This window comes from Lissotriton vulgaris, chromosome 10, assembly GCF_964263255.1.
Source record: "Lissotriton vulgaris chromosome 10, aLisVul1.2, whole genome shotgun sequence".
Taxonomy (NCBI): domain Eukaryota; kingdom Metazoa; phylum Chordata; class Amphibia; order Caudata; family Salamandridae; genus Lissotriton; species Lissotriton vulgaris.
Window position 1 is genome coordinate 546114151 of NC_141698.1, and position 21380 is coordinate 546135530.

The following is a 21380-nucleotide window of genomic DNA, read 5'->3' on the forward strand; positions in this document are numbered from 1 at the left end:
GTCAGTCACTACCAGGATGGGAAATCTGCGCGGGAGAGGCGGTACAGTACCGGCTATGGCATAGACACAGGACTTGGTCCAATTAATGACCAATCTCGAATTTTTACCGAAGGACGTGAGGACGTCGAATAGAACATTGAGTGACTTCTGAGGGGAAGTAAGATAAAGGAGGATGTCATCCGCATACAAGGAGACACGGTCCTCGAGGTCAGGGGACCATCGGATCCCTTTGATAGAGGGTTCCCACCGGAGCCACGCGGCAAGAGGTTCGAGCGCCAAAGCGAACAAAAGCGGAGAAAGGGGACATCCTTGACGCGTGCCACGGCCCAAGGGGAAGGGGTCCGAGCACCTTCCATTCACCGCGACCTGAGCTAGCGGCTGTTCATAAAGAAGCTTGACCCATGCGATGAAGTTAGGGCCAAAGCCAAATTTGGCGAGGGCTGCCCATAGGTAGGGCCATTCAATGGTGTCAAATGCCATCGTAGCGTCAAGGGAGGCGATCACTGCTGGCTCGGCGAGAATAGAAGCTCTCGCGAGAACACCGTGGAGCCTACGCAAATTAAGAGCAGTGTTCCTGTGAGGGATGAAACCGGATTGATCTGGGTGGATCAGGTCACAAATCACAGCAAGCATCCGATTGGCCAGCACCTTAGCGAGGATTTTGGGTTCCGCATTAAGGAGGGAGATGGGGCGGTACGAGGCACATTGGTCACGAGGTTTGCCATCCTTATGAATGACCACTATGGTAGCGAGGCGCTGCTCAAGGGGGAGGCATCCAGCCTCAACCGCCTCGAGAAACATGTGACGCAGGTGGGCGGCCATCTTGTCGGGACAAAGTTTGTAAAGTTCAATGGGGAGTCCGTTAGGGCCCATTGCCTTACCCGAGCGAAGGGAACGAATTGCGAGGGCAATCTCGTCGACAGTAAAGGGGGCCTCCAGAGCGAGGCAATCCGCTTCAGACACAGTAGGCAAGGCTATGTCACGCAGGAGCAGCCTGGAGTCGGCCTCATCTCGATCACTAACAGGCGTGTAAACCATACGGAAGTGGTCAACAAAACACTCAACAACCTCACCCGGATCAGAGACATTCACACCAGAATCACGGACAATGGAGGGAACAACACGACTCGCACGCTCAGTCTTATCCAGCCACGCAAGAAGCTTACTAGCCTTGTCACCCACATCATACAGTCGACCAAGTTGATTGGACCGCATCAATTTAGCAGCGTCCGTGACACAGGCCTTATAGTCCGCTTGTTTCAATTCCAATTCATGCAACAGTGCAGGCGTGTCATTCCCACCCAACTCACTTTCGAGCGCAGTGATTTCGGTTTCAAGAGCCACAACAGCCTCCCTCTTGACCCTACGCTCAGTGGCAATGAGTGACAAGGCGGAGCCCCGAATAACCGTCTTGAAGGCCTCCCAGAGAACAGTGGGGGAGGTGACTGAGCCCAGATTATCTGAAAAATAGCAATCTATTGCCTTAATCACATCGGAGCGGAGCCGGGGGTTTTTAAAATGCCAGGGCGGGATCGGGGGAACTCTATTGCCAGGCAGACTACCCACAGAAATCGTAATCAGTAGGGGGGAGTGGTCCGAGATACCCCGGGGAAGATGCCGAATCTCACGAACAGTGGACAAAGTGGAGGCTAACATAAGAAAATAATCGATACGGGAGAGGCTGCCGTGCGCTCCAGAGTGAAAGGTGTATTGTTGGAGAGCGGGATGCAGTGAGCGCCAGACATCCACTAAACCAAAAGTGTCAGCCATTTCACTGAGCCACATCTGGGACTGTGGCAATACTCTGGGGGGTAGTCGGTCGCAGTCGCCGGACATGACAGAATTAAAGTCCCCGCCGAGGACCAACAAGCCATCTGGCAGCCCAAGGAGAGTCCTGCCTAAATCAGCATAGGTGGTAGCCTGCAGTCCCGGGGGGATATAGACAACAACAAACACTACCTGTTTACCCTCCCACCTCCCAGAGACAGCAGCATACCGCCCACGCCCGTTCAGGACAACATCATCAATAGCAAGAGCAAGGGAAGACTTCACCATAATACCCACACCCCGGGACCCCGAGGTGAAACCCGCATGTGCAACCAGTCGATAACCCCGGCGGTCTAAGGCCTTGCAGGCATTGCCAATCAAGTGGGTCTCCTGAAGGAAAACAACATCCGGGGCGTGGCGCCTCAAGAATTGCAGTACAATGCCCCGCTTAATCCTGTCGCCCAGCCCATTTACGTTCCAAGAAAGAATCCGCATTTCACCCCCCCCCATTACGCCAAAAACATTCCACACCCACCCCCCAGCAGCACCCACCATGAACAGTAATTGCAAGATATGGAATACCATGAAACAGAGAACAGAACAAAGTAAACGAAACACAACCCAGTCCCCAAACACCGACCCCAGAACCCAAACCCGTTACAACACCCCCCTCCCTGCACCCCTGCTGACTAGAAAGCCACCCCCAACTGCAGTGTGCCTGTCGCCCCATACGTCTACACAAAGAACCCCCTGAGGAGGAAGGGAGAAATCACCCGTTACCGCACCGCCACGGGCAGAGTCATTAGAGAATAAGTCAATATGTACAATACGTTGCATAGTCTCAATCGAAACCTCCAGGGCATCTGTTACTCCTGGGCCGCTGCACCACCTTCAGCACCACCAGGGCCTCCGCTCCCAAAGTCCTCTGCCGGCAACGAGTCCAACCAGTCGGCTGCACGTTCAGGTTGATCAAAGAAATAGGCACGTTCCCGATATTCGATCCGGAGCCGGGCTGGGAACAGCATGGCATATTTCAGACCCCGGTCCCTTAGGCGACGCTTCACTCCGAGGAAGCCTGATCGTTGCCGCTGCACTTGAGGAGTGAAGTCAGGGTATATTGAGACAGAGGCATTGTCATACTTTAGGGGACCATGTTTACGGGCGGCCTGGAGGATAGCATCTCTGTCCCGGTAGTGAAAGAGCCTGGCTATGATAGGCCTCGGCGAGTTCCCCGGCTTCACTTGGCCTCCGGGAAAACGATAGGCACGCTCTACGGCAAAGAACTTACTAAGTCCTGCCGGAGCCAGTTGGGCAACTATCAGTTCCTCGACCAAAAGGTCAGTCGCTACCGCACCATCGCCTTCCGGCACTCCGACAAGGCGTATGTTGTTTCGCCTGGCCCTGTTGTCATAGTCCTCCATCCGCCTGAGCAGTATGTCGTGCGATGCACGCAGATTGCCAATTTCGGATTGCGCCTCAGCCATGTCGTTCACCAGGCTCGACGTTTTAAGATCCAGTGCCTTCACCCGCTCATTAGTTTTGGCCAGATCGGCCCGAATCAGAGTCACATCCACAGCCACCGTATCTATTTTGGTCACTACGGCTTCAAACTGTTGGCCCATGTCAGCCTTGAGTCCAGTAATGGCAGCCATAAGGTCTTGGAGCGACACTTCCGACGTAGACGATGTGTCCGTTTGAAGTCCTTCAGCACCCAAGCATACGGCCCCGGGGGAGCCTCTCGGCTGGGTGTAGCGTTCAATCATGTTAGTCTGGATCGTTCCCCCCCGGGACGCAGCCTTCCGACGTCTTTCGGCCTCCGCTTTCGTCGCCATCTCGCAATCAGAGACTGCCGGTTAGCAAAGGAAGTGGCAGGCAGGTAGAAAAGTCTCGAAACTCCGATGCGCCACTGAGACAGAGGTGTAGCGGCCTCTTTACCAGTCCAATGGAGGAGCGTGCAGACTGAGAGGGCAGCAGGCAAGGCAGAGTAGGAGGAGACAGGAACAAAGGGAAGGAAACCGAAAGTGAAAGCAATACACCTCCGGCGGGCCAGATGCCAGGCAGCCGTTGTTGTTCAATTACAGGTCGGCCACAGTGGGCAGCCGAGTCCCCGGTCGCGCCCGTGGGCAGGCCAGAAAGTTGCAAGTTGCAGAAAAGTGGTCCCCAAGGTCCGATTTCGACCGGAAAAGGATCAGTAGCATCAGCGAAGATAGCGCTGCAAAAGCCCGTCAAAATGACCAGGATAGGTGAAGGATAGATAAAGGAGGACGGCGCGGGTCTCGGGAGCTCTCTGCTCACGCGACCATCTTGGATGCCCGCGTAGCTCCTCCTCCTGCTTTAATCATTTTGATATTGAAACCGGGGAAGCCTTCGTCAAATTGCGGGTCATATAGACCGATCTCGCTTCTAAATAATAATTATGAAATCTTCACCTCTATTTTGGCAGCGAGATTGGGTCTTATTGTGGGAGATGTCCTTCATTTAGATCAGAAGGGTTTTGTAAGGAAAAGGTATCTCTCCGATCTTACATATGATCTTATTGGCGCTATAGATCTTGCCTCCACATACTCCCTTCCATTAGCTACTATGACATTGGACGCAACCAAAGCCTTCGACAGAGTAAATTGGACCTACCTGTCGGAGGCCTTGAAGAAGTTTAATATAGGGGAAAGATTTCACCATATGATCCAGCTGATTTACCGGAACCCCACAGCTAGGCTGTTGGTTAACAGGAATGTTACTGAATCTTTTAAGATTACAGGAGGAACTAGGCAGGGCCGCCCGCTCTCCCCCCTTCTTTTTGATCTTTATAGCGAGCCATTCGCTCAGCGGCTTAGGGCACATTCTAACATAGTGCCATTTAAGTATGAGGAGTGGGAGAGGAAGGTAGCCCTGTATGCCGATGACATCTTGGTCTATTCCGCGGATTTACAATCAGCCTTCCCAGCAGTCGCCAGTCTAGCTCGGATGTTTGGTGTCGTCTCTGGGTATGAGATCAACGACACAAAAACAGAAATTATGACTTGGAACTTGTCAGAGCCGCAGCAGGGTTATCAGCCAAGCTCCAAAATTAGATACTTGGGAGTGCAGGTGGTTCAGGATATCACAAAGTTAGCCGAGATTAACTTTAATATTATCGCAAGGGAATCCAGAATGCTCATGAAATCTTGGGCTTCTCTCCCATTATCAATCTTGGGTAGAACCAATTTAGTTAAAATGACCTTACTCCCAAAGATCTCTTTTCTTTTTAATTGTATTCCCCTTTATTTTGAAAGACCTATGATTGCGAAACTCCAGAGTGGTATCAATTCTTTTATTTGGGCATCATGGGCAGCAAGGATTGCTTGGAAGAAATTGACGTGGAGAAGAAAAAAGGGAGGCTTAGCCTTACCAGATCTCCTGTTATATGCTTGGGCCTTTCAACTCTCGCATTCACGCATGTTATTGAAGATGTCCGTTGATACTGGTGCCGGAGGGAGGTTTTTGGCCAAGTTGAGGGGTGCTAAATTGCCAGTGATCGGATTTTTGTTTAAATTCGGAGACCCGAAGTTTAAAAAAAAAAAAATCAAGCTGAAGGTTCTTCAGGGGGTAGCTAAGATCTGGGCCCAAATCAGGAAGGTTGTGGGGCTAGACTATCTTTCCAGCTCAGCCCCCCTCTGGAACTCGCCTGGCACCCAGAATGTTTAAGGGACAGTTTGGCAAAACCCCTGCGTGATACAGGACTTTAGGTCTGGGGAGACCTTTTCGTGGGAGGCACCCTCATCCCTTGGGAACATCTTCAAGATAGGGTTGGGGGAGGTCTCTCTCGGTTTAAATATTATCAACTTGTAAGCTGGGTGCAGTCTTACCCTCGGAAGCAGGCCCTGGGTTGTGGTAGCAGTCTAGAACACCAGCTAGTGACTAAGCCCCCAGGGAAGAAAGAAGTCTCCTTTTGGTACAAAACCCTCTTAGAGGAAGTAGATGGTGAAATTAAACTAGCCGAGGAACTATGGGGGGGGATCTTGTCCACTCAGGATTGTGCGAAGCTATGGCAGAAATCATGTAAGATGTTATATGAGGTTGTGAAACCTGCCTGGCTGAAAAGGAACCACCTGTTTACCATCCACAGGGCTTACTTTACGACACACAAACTGACAAAAATTTCAGATGGGCCACCAGTCAGCTGTAAAAAATGTGGTTTGGTCTCCGCCTCAGATATTCATATGTTTCTGGAGTGCCCTTTTCTTGCTACTTTTTGGCAGTGGAGGGATGTAGGGGCTCCTACTACCGCTTCTGTCATATAATAAAGCACAGTGAAATGGGAAGACTCTCCACCTATACTGCTCTGCTCTGAGCATTGCGCCTTCTAGAGTGCACTGGAGAAATTGCCTGGACCTATGGGCCGCACTAAAGGTACCGGGTCGGGGACCTCCTCGCAAGTTGCAGGCTCGGCAGACATGGATCAGACGCAACCATATGAACAACTGGACCCCCCAAATGACTGCTTAGATGCCATATTGCATGCCATAGAACGAACCAGGGAGTCTATGGAATCCAAAATAGACGAAGTTGTGCTGGATATTACGCTACTGCATGTGGATCATCGGAAGTTAGGGGACAGAGTTACTGCAGTGAAGTAGGATGTTACAGAACTGAAGCAGGCAACTGATTTCCTGGAGAAGCAGCAGAATGCGCATGAAAAGCGAATCAGATACCTTGAAGATAAAGAGTGGTTTTTCTAGAAGAAATAAGGTCAGCCTGATTGGACTGCCATAGGGGGTGGAGGGTCAGTATGTGGTGGCCTTTTTGGTACGATAGCTCAAGGATATTATTCCCTCCGCCTCATTTTCTCCCCTTTTCACCATAGAGCGAGTGCACCGCATCCCTGGCAGAAAGCCAGCACCGGGCTCTGGGCGAGGCCACTTATCTTTAGATTGCTGCACTTCAGGGACAGACACATGATCCTGTGTGAAACCAGGAAGCTAGCGTAAGTCAAGTTTGACAATAGTAAGGTCCTCTCTTCCCGGACTATAAGTTCAGGGTCCAGCGCCAATGGGGGTCTTTCCTTCAAGTTAAACAGAAGCTTTGCCAACTGAATATCGCATATTCATTGCTTTATCCATCCAAGCTCGAGTGGTCTCTGATAGAAGAACAAGATTCTTTGACATCCCGCAAGACACTTGGAACTGGCTTGAAACCACGTGCCAGTTTTCAGGTCCCATACCAACAGGTATGACGGCCTCAGAGAAGCGAGGTGAGCGGGATAAAAAAATGTTGACGAAGGTACAAGAGGTGGGCCCCGGCCTCTTAGCAGCACCTGGCCAGGTTCAAATTAGACAGGAAGACAGGCAGAGGTTCGTGAAGCGGAGGCTACAGAGACGGTCAGTAAGGAGGGAACCCCGCCTCACTCCTCTGGGATGAAGGCTCTTCAGCAGCTGGACTATAGGACGTGGTATCGCTGCATATGCCTGATGTCAAACCACAGACTTCTGATGGTATTGTTTAACTGCTGGGGTCTCTGTGATTGCATCACAAACTATTTACAGACGTGTATCCCAGGGACACTTGGTATTGTTACTCGTGTATTGTTGATTATGCGAGGGGGGTTTATGTAACTGGCATTGCATTCAGGTTTACACATGGCGCTAACAGGTTATTTCAGCTGTCTACAACACTATACGTATAGACATGACACACTAAGGGATCATACAGTGGCATGCCTTGTACGGCCAAACACCCCCTTACGTTTTTCCTTATACAGGGAATCAGTTGGTTCTACGGATAGTTTTCATTCGATCAGGGTATTAGGCTGCACCTCTTGTATATGTGGGGCCGCCAAAGTAAATTTCCCCTATCGCCATGTTGGTTTATTCATCTTTCCTTTTAATTACAGAGGTCTCCCTGGGGGAGTGGGCAAAGCTACAGCACTCTGCCTATTCACATACTTGCCTGCATGCGCAGGTCGGGCTACACTCTACCTTCACATAGCGCAGTGTCATGACTGACCATATGATACTTAGCTGGAATTTGAGGGGTCTCCACACACCTTCTCGCAGATATGTGGTCAATTCATATCTTAAGAGACACAACTTGTGCATTGCCCTTTTGCAAGAGACATTTAAAAAGCGCCAAAGTGGTCAGGCTGCAGAGAAAATGGAGGGGCCTTAATCTGGGTCCGCCCAGGCACACCCTTTACAGTGGAGGAGGTACTTGTTGATCAAGATGGTAGATATGTGTTTTTGAAGGGTAGGCTCGACTGGCGTAATATATGGCTCGGTAATGTGTACGCCCCCAATACAGACCAAGATCAATTTCCTAGATCACTCTCCCAAATATTAACTAAATGGTGAGATATACCATGGCTGATTGGAGGGGATTTCGTCATGGATACTGGGTTGGATAGGTCCTCCCCCACCCCCCATTAAAAGCACGGCAGCCACAGTCAACTTCGAGATACTAGGCGGATGGGTGCGATCTGGTGGACGTTAGGAGACATCGGAACCCTGATGTGAAGATATATTCCTTTTACTCCGTGCCTCATGATCTACACGTTCGATTACACAGGTTCCTCAGCTCACCTTCCTTACTCCTATACCTAACGGGCTCGGACTACTGGGGCGTACACATTCCGACCACAACCCACATTATGTTACACTGGCATGGGAAACGGGACTCCTAACATCCCCACTAGGCGGCTATGGCCGTTGGAGGACCCGCTATTTAAAGACACGAAAGGGGAGGCCCTCAGTGAGTACTTCGCACAAAACAAGGGGACGGCTTCATCCAACATGATGGAGTGGGCTGCCATGAAGGTTACAATACGTGAGAAATGTCTAGGGTTGAGTTGTGGTTTGAAGAGACAAGTGGAATCTCAGTTGCTTGCAGTGGAAAAGGATTTATTAAATGTAGAATCTCAAGCAATAGATGCCGCTCCAGATTCTACACTGCTATTAGAGGCGCATAAAAAACACAAAGAACTCCTAGAACGTCAGAGGTGTTGAAATTACACGGCGCATTCAGCAACATCACACGCTAAAACGGGGGCCTTATTGGCTTGGTTGATCAAGCGAGACCAGGCCACAAGACTTATTACTGCACTTCGGTCTCTGGACGGCGGACTTAAATATACGCAGCATGAGATTCACAGCGAATTGAACACACACTTCACTTTCCTATATAGGTCTGCCTTGTGCATCTATGACACGAACATACACTCCTTCCTGGATAGTCTCACCTTCCCCACACTCACACCTGAGCAGCGCAGGGAACTAGATACACCTCTTACACTGGAAAGTGAAAGGCACAATGTGTGCGCTGCCTTCTGGCAATGTCCCAAGAGCATATGGCTTCCCTCATGAATTTTATAAGACATATGCCGATCTTTTAGGTTCGCAGATATTGGGAGTATACACAGAAGCATTAGAGGGTGCCGCCCTTCCAGCCTCTTTGACAGAGGCCATCTGATTACCCTTCCGAAACCAGACAGGGATCCCATGAACACAAGCTCCTACCTCACCCTGGCGCTGCTAAATGGGGATTACAAGATACTGGCAGGAGCCCTGGTGGGTCGACTGGCCCTGGTCACTCCGCACTTGGTCCATCAGGATCAGAATGGCTTTGTCCCTGCATGAAACACATCCCTAGATATTCGTAGGCTTTTCCGGGTTATGCGCAGCGCTGTAGCGACTTGGCCATAAGAAGGTTGTCTGGTTCTGGATTTAGAGAAAGCCTTAGATACAGTGGAATGGCCGTATATATTTGCGGTGCTGTGACGCTTTGGGTTCGGGCCTTATTTCATGAATTTAGTTAAACTGCTGTATGAAACACCCCCCGTACGAGTCTGTTTAGGAACTTTATTCTCAAAGCCCATACCGATTGGGAAAGGAACTAGGCAGGGGGGCCCCCTTTCCCCTTAATATTCTCCCTAGCCATAGTATCACTGGCTATAGCTCTGTGTCAAACAGAGGATCGTTGAGATATACAGCTAGGGGAAGAGGCATATGCCATTTCGCTATATGTGGAAAATATCTTGCTATATATCAGGGACTTAAGCGATACCCCCGATCATACCCAACACACTAAAACTATTTGCAAAAGTGTCAGGACTGGGTTTAAATTGGGGGGGGGGGGAACATGTTTATTTTCCTTCACTCCTGGCACAGAGGACCCTCAACCGATGGTGAATTTGCAGCTTGGCAACCGGCTGTGTGTCGTTATTTAGGTGTTCAAATCTACAGCACGGATCGGGATCTCTTGGAATGGCAACCTATCCAGGGCAATCACAGCTTTAAGACCCCAGATAGAATTCTGGAAAACGTTCAACCTCTCTATCGCAGGTAAGGTGGCGTTTATTAAAATGGTGATGCTGCCCCGACTGCTATACTATTTTGAGAACCTTCCACTATATCTACCAGCGTCATTTTTTTCGACCACTGGAAGGGATGAGGAGGGACCTCATATGGAATAGCACGCGCTGCAGGGTGAAACTTGCTAAATTGTACCTGCCCTAGACGCAGGGCAGGTTGGCTTTGCCCAACATAGAACATTATCACCTGGCGTCCCAAATACAATGGGTGGCGAAGTGGATGGGGGAGCTCCACCTTACTGATACGGTGGAATGTGGACCTCAGAACACTCTGGACAGGCTACTTTTTATTTTTCATCCATGTACCAGATCACATATGTCTTTTCCTCTCCTGATACAGATAGCCCAGAACTTTACATTTCGTCAGACATGTTACACCACATGCGCCCACAATACTGATTCTAGGAATGCCGAAAGGGAGTGGTATTGTTAGAATGTTAGAACTTACAGACTGGCAGGATGCTGACATACACACACTGGGAGACCTGTATGTGGGGGGTGGGGGGGGGGGGTGTTACGGCCATTCCTCTCTCTGACGGAAGAGGAGGGCATCCCACCAGGGCAGTTCCTAAACCATGCCTCCTGGATAGCTACACGAAGACGTTACTGGGGTGACACCTCGCAGGAACCCCCGACACACCTCCTGAAGCAGTAGGTCCATGTGTTGGGTACGGGGCGACACCTCAAAATGGTTGCGGAATCTATTCAAGAGCACACCATCACTGATTTAACACCCTTGCGTAACAAACGGGAGGCAGACCTGGTACGACCCTGCACACCCAAGGAGTGAGGTATGTTGCTGGACAGCCCTAGACCAATTCCAGAAGTGCAAGGTTTAGGCTGATTCAATTCTATATAGTGCAGAGGGCCTATCTATCCCCAGATAAAAATCAATTGATTCTTTAACAGGTTGTATAATGTTGCACGCATTTCAAAATGGTTGATGCTGACCTTTTAAATATGCTGTGGTCATGCCCCAGACTGCAATGCTATTGGCTCTGTGTGAGTCAATTATTGAAAACAAGTACAGATAGGACACTGCCAAATACCTGGGCGGCTTGCATAACAGGAATATTTCCCGGAAATAAAAAATACAAGGCTTTCTCCAGATTTTTAGACTTGGGGCTAGCGGTGGCCAAAAGGCTTGTCACGCGCCGATGGAAAGCAGTTGACCCCTCTTCACTTATAGCCTGGGCTCATTCAATGCTAAACTGGGCCAAGTATGAGACGGCCTCGCTGCTAAGAGAAGACACAAAGGGCTTCTGTATGTATCCCTTTTCAACAGCCTGGAATGTGATTCTGACGGCGCTTCTAGTAGCATTAACTCCGAATGACCCTCCAGTTGTTCCTAGCACCAACTAACCCAGCCCACACACAGGACGTAGGGCGAACTGCTAATAATGTGGTCAGAAATACACACAACATGCACCGGACAAGTAGGCAGAAATATGACATATTGATACAACTAGGATTGTGTAAATGGCACTATGGTAGTAGATGTGGCTCGTCCCCCCCTCTCCCCAGCTTCCCTGATTCCTTCCTGTTGTCCCTCTTGACTGGACGTTAGTAGTTTCAGTGTTATAAATTTGGCAACATAGAGGATGCCCTTGCCAAATACAATCTGGCTGTTTCTAGCGCTATTGAGCAGTTAGCACCACTGAAATCTCTCCCCATCATTCCCAAGTGCCCCCAGAATGCCTGGTATTCCCCCCCAACTTAGAGCTCAGAAACGACTTTGTAGGAAGCATGGCGTCTTACCCGTGATGAGAAAGACAGAGATCGGTTATATGCCTTTCTGGCCGATTACCATGGGAAAATTAGGGCAGCACGCACAGCCCATATAGCACTACAATTGGATCAGGCTCATAATGACTCCAAAGTGTTATACTGCGTTCTCTAGTCCTTTACTAACCCCAAAGCCTGTGAGAACCTAGTAGCTCCTACACAAAAATGGTGTAATGACATCGGAACTTTCATTGCACAGAAAAAAGAACTAATTTATGATAAAATAGTTTTGTCAAGGAGGCATTCCACAATCATCACACCTCCTGATGTGCCTGCGCAGACAGCTACGCAATTGCTGGAAAGTTTCCTCCCGGTTACACAGGTAGAGGTAGAGTCACTGAATCGCATTGTAAAATCAGGCTCTCCTCTGGATACCATCCCGGCTAAGATCACCACTTCCCTTGCTTGTCATCTGTCCCCTTCCATTGTGCATCGTCTCAATCTCTCCCTGAAAGAGGGCCTTGTTCCTTTAGAATGGAAAACAGCACAGGTCATGCCTATCAGCAAGAACACCAAGGCCCCGCTAACTGAGCTTTCTAATCTCCGTCCCATCTCTCTCCTCCCTTTCCTGAGCAAGTTATTGGAGAAGCACATAAACATACATTTCTCCAATCATGTAGAGCAGACGGGTAGCCTTGAACCTTCCCAGTCAGGCTTTCGGCTTAAATACAGCAAGGAATCAGCCCTTCTAGCGGTCACCAATAACATCATGATGACCCTAGATAGGGGCCATTCCACAATTCTGGTGCTGTTAGACCTATCCGCCGCGTTTAACACGGTTTCCCATCAGATACTGCTCAGGAGACTAGATGAGATTGGACTTAGAGACTCTGCTATTCAGTGGCTGACGAGTTTTCTATCTTCACGTTCGCAAGCTGTTAACCTCGGCCCATATCGTTCAGCACCAACAGAATTGACCAAGGGAGTACCTCAGGGATTCTGCCTGACCCCGACCTTGTTTAATATCTATGTGGCTCTCTCGGTAAACCTGTTAAGGAGGTGTGGGTTTATTCCCATCTCCTATGCTGGTGATACTCAGCTGCTTATTCCGTTTGCAAAGTTTACTCCATCAGTGCAGGCGACCTTCTCTTCAGGTATGAGAATTATTTCACAATGGATGAGGAGCAATCTCCTTCAGTGCAATGTGGGAAAGACGGAGATCATGCTTTTCGTTGAGGCCCAATTATTATGGACCCCCGATAGGTGGCCAACTGATCTGGGTACTCCTCCCGCTCTAAAAACCTGTGTTAAAAATGTTGGCGTTCGCCTTGAACAGGCCCTCACTATGAAGGAGCACGCAGCCCAGACAGCCAGCTCCTGTTTTCATATGCTGGATCTGCTGCGCCGTATCCTCCCTCTGCTCCCCGATTCATCCCGGAAGACACGGACCCAGGCACTTATTTTAAGTCGTCGGATTAATGCATAGGACTGCTGGTCTCCGCCAATGAGGCTGCCCTCAACAGACTGCAGGTTGTCCAGAATACGGCCGCCCGTTTGATCCTCAATGCGCCTCCCAGGACTGCTTCCCGCCCATTGCTTTATCAGCTCCACTGGCTCCCTATACGGGAGAGAGTGAAGTTTAAGGTTTGTTGCATTATACATAAGGCCTTTATCAATTCTGGTCCCATCTACTTTGCTGACAAAATCATTCCTTACACACCTCAGAGGTCTCTCCGCTCAGGATCCAAATCCCTACTTGAGGTACCCAGAATCAAAAGGGCCAGACTGGGCGGGAATTCTCTATCCTATCTGGGCCCCCGCTATTGGAATAAGCTTCCTTTGCAACTGAGACGGTGTATGGATAATATCCACTTCAGGAAACAGCTCATGACTTCTCTCTTCGGTTTTTGATTTTTAGCAGATAGTTCTCCATACGCCGCCCGTTCAAGCGCAGATACCCCTTCGGGGGTTGATTCTGGTGCTTTATAAATAAAAAAATAATCAGCCATGACAACACGGCAGAGCCGGAAGGAGTCATTAGAAATATACAAGTGGAATATCTCTGGGTGTGAAATGGACACTAGCACTATGCTTATATTTTAAATCAGTACCAAGCCCTGAATGTTGTTATATAATTGTCTCATCAAATGTATGTTAGCATGTTGTATGGATATGGTTGAGATAGCTATAGCCTATTTATACTCTGATACAATGCAACGTGTAATTTGTATTTTGATGCCAACTGGTTCTGAAAAATATTGTGTATGTCTGTAACATATTTCGCATATATGAAAATGCAATAAACAGATTAAACAAAACAATCAAGCACTGTTAAAGAACTGAAGTTACCTAAACCTTTCAGGGTCTCTCACTCCAGACAGGGAAGAGATGGAGACTGCAGTTGATCCGATACCCATCCCATGGAGCCACTATTACATACTGCATTTGCACAGTCAAAGATTACAAACGGGCAATCATACACTGTGACTACTTTCTCACAGTAAAAAGCCTTCTATGCTATAAAAGTAAGAATCAAGCTGGGCCACTGTTGGAATTAGGATTGCTAAGCCACCTAGGGTAGCCTGGCCTAGGGTAAGACAGTCTGACTCCAGAAACACAAGTGTAAAGCTTGCACACCACCCAGCAGTAACTCAATACAAGACCACTCAAAAATGACACTACACCAATCTTTGTGGAAAAATACGAGCTGTTTTATAAAAATAATACTTTGCTGTTCTGATCACTTATTAACAGGTTTCAATACATCATATATTCTCGCAAATAATTAGGACTTTTCCTTTCTTGGTCAAAACATTAGCCATCACATAGGGTTCGCAAACGAAACAGGTGATGGACCGAATGTGGATCAATGTCACACATTCACCCCAGTCCAAAGATCTGGGCCCAAATCCATCGTTTTTTTGCACTCCACACCACCCTGGGTTAGACAATGGCGATATGCAAATCAGCTCTGACCCTGTGCCCCATGGGAACAGTCCAGTCCGAACTACAAAAGCCATGTCCTTCCCAGAACGGAATCAAGCATCCGAGGACCGGACCGGTTTCGAGGTAACACCTCATCAGGCCGGCTAGCTTGACTCCAGTGGTGTGGAGTGTCTGGGACCCAAGTCTGAGCATCCCCAGCGCACTTATGGCGGAATTTGCAAACAAAACAGGTGATGGACCGAATGTGGATCAATGTCACACATTCACCCCAGTCCAAAGATCTGGGCCCAAATCCATCGTTTTTTTGCACTCCACACCACCCTGGGTTAGACAATGGCGATATGCAAATCAGCTCTGACCCTGTGCCCCATGGGAACAGTCCAGTCCGAACTACAAAAGCCATGTCCTTCCCAGAACGGAATCAAGCATCCGAGGACCGGACCGGTTTCGAGGTAACACCTCTCATCAGCCCGGCTAGCTTGACTCCAGTGGTGTGGAGTGCCTGGGACCCACATCTGAGCATCCCCAGCGCACTTATGGCGGAATTTGCAAACAAAACAGGTGATGGACCGAATGTGGATCAATGTCACACATTCACCCCAGTCCAAAGATCTGGGCCCAAATCCATCGTTTTTTTGCACTCCACACCACCCTGGGATAGACAATGGCGATATGCAAATCAGCTCTGACCCTGTGCCCCATGGGAACAGTCCAGTCCGAACTACAAAAGCCATGTCCTTCCCAGAACGGAATCAAGCATCCGAGGACCAGACCGGTTTCGAGGTAACACCTCTCATCAGCCCGGCTAGCTTGACTCTAGTGGTGTGGAGTGCCTGGGACCCACGTCTGAGCATCCCCAGCGCACTTATGGCGGAATTTGCAAACAAAACAGGTGATGGACCGAATGTGGATCAATGTCACACATTCACCCCAGTCCAAAGATCTGGGCCCAAATCCATAGTTTTTTTGCACTCCACACCACCCTGGGTTAGACAATGGCAATATGCAAATCAGCTCTGACCCTGTGCCCCATGGGAACAGTCCAGTCCGAACTACAAAAGCCATGTCCTTCCCAGAACGGAATCAAGCATCCGAGGACCGGACTCGAGGTAACACCTCTCATCAGCCCGGCTAGCTTGACTCCAGTGGTGTGGAGTGCCTGGGACCCACGTCTGAGCATCCCCAGCGCACTTATGGCGGAATTTGCAAACAAAACAGGTGATGGACCGAATGTGGATCAATGTCACACATTCACCCCAGTCCAAAGATCTGGGCCCAAATCCATCGTTTTTTTGCACTCCACACCACCCTGGGTTAGACAATGGCGATATGCAAATCAGCTCTGACCCTGTGCCCCATGGGAACAGTCCAGTCCGAACTACAAAAGCCATGTCCTACTACAAAAGCCACGGACTGGACTGTTCCCATGGGGCACAGGGTCAGAGCTGATTTGCATATCGCCATTGTCTAACCCGGGGTGGTGTGGAGTGCAAAAAAACAATGGATTTGGGCCCAGATCTTTGGACTGGGGTGAATGTGTGACATTGATCCACATTCGGTCCATCACCTGTTTTGTTTGCAAATTCCGCCATAAGTGCGCTGGGGATGCCCAGACGTGGGTCCCAGGCACTCCACACCACTGGAGTCAAGCTAGCCGGGCTGATGAGAGGTGTTACCTCGAAACCGGTCCGGTCCACGGATGCTTGATTCCGTTCTGGGAAGGACATGGCTTTTGTAGTTCGGACTGGACTGTTCCCATGGGGCACAGGGTCAGAGCTGATTTGCATATCGCCATTGTCTAACCCGGGGTGGTGTGGAGTGCAAAAAAACGATGGATTTGGGCCCAGATCTTTGGACTGGGGTAAATGTGTGACATTGATCCACATTCGGTTCATCACCTGTTTTGTTATCACATAGGGTTCAGCTTATGTAGTTTAAGCAGATTTTTCTACACACACTCTAGTATGATTTCCTGTAATTAACAAACACTTTTACAAGATCAGAAAGGCTGAATTTTGATCATTACAGTCTCAGAGATATTTTCATATAAGGCAGTCCAGCTCACAATACTAGCTCCAGGGTTAACCTGAACTTGCTCCCTTACACAACCTTAAAGAAGGGGAGGTTTGGTAGTTACCCTCCTATCCTTCTAATTCTAGGTTACTCCAACCTGACCTTAAGACCCTCTTTAAGTTATGCCCCCTCTGGCGATAGAGCGCTGGATTTCCAGGACAGTTGAAGCCCTGCCCTCTTTCTCTATCCCCAGATCGGCCCTTCTCTCCCTCCAGGGCCGGCTAGTTAATCACCAGTTCGTAACTTAATGCAGGTGGAAAGTTACTCAGATCTCTAGGCAAGGGGTTTTCCTCACTGTTCCCACTCGGGGGTTAGTCTGCTACCTGAGGAGGGCTTTCGGTACTTCTCATGCGTTTAGTCACGCTACCTGCGACGGGTCCCACCTCCCTCCAGAACGGCAGCCCTGGCTTACTTGACCCTGTTGCAGTTCGCCGATGCAAGTTAAGACGCCGATTTCCGGGATCGGAAGGCGCTTGTCGGCCTTCCGGTTACCTGCCGCCACAGTCCTGGGTAGGGAAGCTCTTGCCTCGGGGTACTCGATGGCCCGGTCTTACCGCCCGACACTCCCCTCAGACGTCGGCCCTCTTTCAGACTGCGCAGACGTCGATGCGGGGAACTTCCCCTGGCGATCCTTCTTCGTCTGCTGGGCATGCGCGAAGACGTCGCGGCCGCACCTCCTCCGACGCTCTCGCTTGGCTGCTCCCGCCTCGCTGCTCCTCGCGCCGGGGTCCCGCCTCACTCGATCCGCCTCCTCTGACGCGGCTCACTTCCGCGGACACTTCCCAGCACTTCACCAGCTCATCGGGGGAAACTAAGCTAGGCAGTTCCTTTGCCCCACGCAGAGTTCCCAGATGGCAGGCCGGCTTCTCAGACACGGTGAGATTCAGGAAAGGATAGCGCTAGCTCCTTGAATACTTCAGGGCAGACTCTCAGTGCTGCAGTTGCTGAAAGCGTTCCTCAGGGTTAGGCTTCTCCTCACAAGCGCATCCCCATTCAATAACTTCAAGGACTTCAGTATCCTCTGGAGAGGTTGTTGGAGGCTTTTAGGAATGGGATCCCTGGTAGGGTTTGGTCAACATGGGCAGATACAGGACAGCGCAGAAGTTCAGTCTGCCCACCGGTCAGTTTCACTCCTGGACAAGCACTGTTCCCTCCTCAGTGTCGCCTCTCTCCTCACCAGATCCACTCTCTAGCCAAAACTGGACAACACCACAAAATGGCTGCCTTGCATCCTGCCTTATATAGGTCTCCCTCGGAAGGTCCAGCAAAGTCCAGAAGGTTCTGGAAAGTCTCTTTGTTACCCTATGGGTCCAGCCACCAGAATGGCAGTTATGGCAGTTGTTGTCCTCCATTTTGTAGGTCTAGGTAAATTCCAGTCAGGAAAAGGCACCGGGGCCTGAGGTAAAAGACTATGAGGGCAAAAAGAGCATCTAACCCCTAGGCCATCACCGTAAAAATAGTCCAGTGGACACAAAAAGAAATAAAGGGTATGAAAGGCATTAAGGGGACAAAATAAATAATGAATAGGAGGGACTACCCAAAGGCAGACAGGTCTAACAGCCACTATAAACACCTAGGCGTGTTGCAGTCATATAGCAACCAGGGAACCATTGTGCATGGCTTGGGTACCCAACAGAGAAATTAAATGGAGAGTTGTCATTCTGTGTTTTAAACTGTCAACAATTTGCCAATTGTATGATTATTACATTATACACCCCTTATATGTCAGAATAAGTGACAGTTTCCTATGTATGCTGTGAGTGTGCCCTACCTAAGATAGGTTGCAGGTATGCTCCTTCTTTTACTTCAATACCAGGATATAAGCACAGCATAGATGAATTGGCTAGGAGGTTTTCCTGGTTGTCTTTTTATGTATGTTTGATAATCTTTGCCATCTAGATTTGGTCTGTAATGTGCGTATCAATCATGAAGATTTGCTGGTCAGCACAGGTATGTTTGTATTTGTTTGTATATACCTAGGTGCACACAGCCCTTGTGGCCCAATACCTCCCCCTAGACAATGCAAGCAAGAATGGTGTCTTTCTGTTTACCTGCAAACTCCTGGCGAAGTGCTCGTGCAAAGGCCCTTCCCACCACCTGGGCTCCCATCACGATAATCTGTGCCAAATACCTGGCCTGAGGAAAAAGAGAGAAAACACAGTAAAATATAAGTAAGATGGCTCCAAAGGATAAAGGTACCAAAGTGATTTTTTTTTAAAAACTAAAGGGCCGAGAGTCAAGTGGGACAAGATTGACCCTGAGGATTAGCCACAAAATAATTGAAAATAATATGGAGTCCATTGTGGTCTGCCTGTCAGAAAACCCTAATCACTCCACTATATTATCGGAGTTTGACCACTTATGCAGATCTATTGCAGAGGGGCTAACCATAAACGAGTCAACTATGAAGTACCCTTACACGGATGGTTTAGTGCAGCCTGCACTGCTGCTCATAAACGCTTGAGGCTACACTTAAACAACCCCCCAGATCCTTAATTGATATCCGAAATGCATGACGACAATAAAGGAACACAACAGAAGCAAGGAAAAGGAAGATAAGACACAAAGCTTGGGAGGACTTATTAGCAGCTGCATTGACGAGGGACAGTACTAAGTTTTGGAAGGTAATTAATCACACGTTCTTCTCCGACTCCATTGAGCCACCAAAGTAGAACTGTCGATCCTGGAAAATGAATTGTTGAGCCATTTTACAGGCGCTTTCCATTTAAGTGATAGAAGCTCGCAGGTTAGTGAAGATCAAATTAGTCCCGTAAGCACAGATTTAGGGCCACAGTCTTTTATTTTCCCCATAGAACTAAATGAAGTAATCATGGCCAATAATCAGTCTGTCCCAGGGCGCCAGGCACAGATGGAGTACCACCCGATCTTTTTAAATCCAATGTACATCTATGGGGACCTTCACTAACAAATGTGTGACGGAGTGCAGTGGATGGCTCCATTTCAGACTTCTGGAGATCGTCAATCTTAGTCCGCATTTTTAAAAAGGGAGCTAAACTAATGCCAGCCTGTTACTCACCAATATTTCTAATTGATAACTGTAAAAATACTAGGGTGAGGGATTTGGAGTCGACTGGAGGCTTGGGCAGCTAAGAAAATGATTCTGTCACCAGCCCAGTTTGGATTCAAGCCTGGCATAGGTACGGTAGAACACGCATTAAACCTCCATCTCATTATAAGTAAATATGTGGTGGCAAAAAAGGGGGCAGTTCACATGGCATTCATTGACTTATTGAGCGCCCTAGATTTAGTCAACCATGAATAATTATTGGATATAATATGGGGGTTGATCAAGAACTCCAGATCTTAATAAGGCAATTACATCATGACCTTAAAGTCATGATGAGATATGGCCCACAGGTTTAAACATCATCCCCAATAGACTCATTAAAAGGAATGAGGCAGAGGGGAGGAGCTTCGCGCGCAACCAAGATGGCTGCGTGAGCACAGGGCTCCTGAGACCCTCGCTACCTCCCGCATCTATCCTGTAATATATCCTGTTCTTCATTGACGACTTCGCATAGACGAACCACGGGTGAGGCGAAACCTGTAATCGGATTTTGAATCGGACATCGGGAACCAAAGTTACGACGCTCTAAAGATCGCAGCCTGTACTGGAGTGATGCCCGGGGCTCGAGTTGGCATGATGCCCGTGCTGTAATTGATCAACATCGGCCTGAGGGGAGACGGACTGGCGGTTCGATTGACTTTCACTTTCAATTTTGGTGATCTCATCAGATGACTGCCCCCCTGGGCTGGAGGCTACTGCTATACGTGGCATGTTAGATCGCTTATCTGATTGCAGTATCGGACAGAGGCCTGGCCTGTCCCCTCTGACTGCCACTGCTCCTTTGTCTTAATGACCTGGTGCCGTCATATTTCACCACGGCGCACCCGCCTCGAGTATCTAGTCATTTGCAATGGCAAGGAAAACTGATGGAGACAAGACGAAAGCTAAGACTACTTGGCGAGGTGGTTATACCCAGTCGAACAATATGGATCGGTACACCCAAACTAAGGGATCCCCCAGTGGACTGGGTAAATCGATGGAAGACAGAAGGGGCACTCCCCCCCTCGTCAATGGAATTAACTTTGGAAGATGTTATGGCAGACATTGACGGGAGTAAAGCCTCCCTCGGACAATAAATGGAGACCCTCGCTCTCAAGTTGGGCACAGTGGCTATGGAAGTCAATCTGATTTGAACCGATTTTTTCCAAAACGAACGAAAAAGTAAAATCTTTGGACATCAAGACTGCTAGCTTGACGGGGGATGTCACCGACTTACAGACCGAGGTCCGCAACTTGCAAACCTCCAACGATCTCTTCGCTCGTCGTCTGGAGGAATTTGAGGGAAGAGCTAGGCGTAATAACGTCCGCATTATTGGGGTCCCGGAAAAAGCGGAGGATCCTGCAGCTGATCTTTTTGTGGAAAATCTCATAGTCTCCCACCTCGCACCTAAAGGACTGAGTACGTTTTTCACAGTTGAGCAGGCCCACAGAGTTCCGGGT

At 49.1% G+C, this 21380-nt stretch overlaps 1 protein-coding gene across 1 annotated transcript in view; it reads right to left on the minus strand.

Moving 5' to 3' along the window:
• Positions 1-21380, minus strand: part of LOC147688502 (coronin-7-like) — a 1252182-nt gene that overhangs the window by 50267 nt on the left and 1180535 nt on the right. The window contains exon 28 of the mRNA XM_086941395.1: positions 18904-18988. Within this exon, the coding sequence (XP_086797521.1) occupies positions 18904-18988 (85 nt within the window). The remainder of the gene's footprint in view (positions 1-18903; positions 18989-21380) is intronic.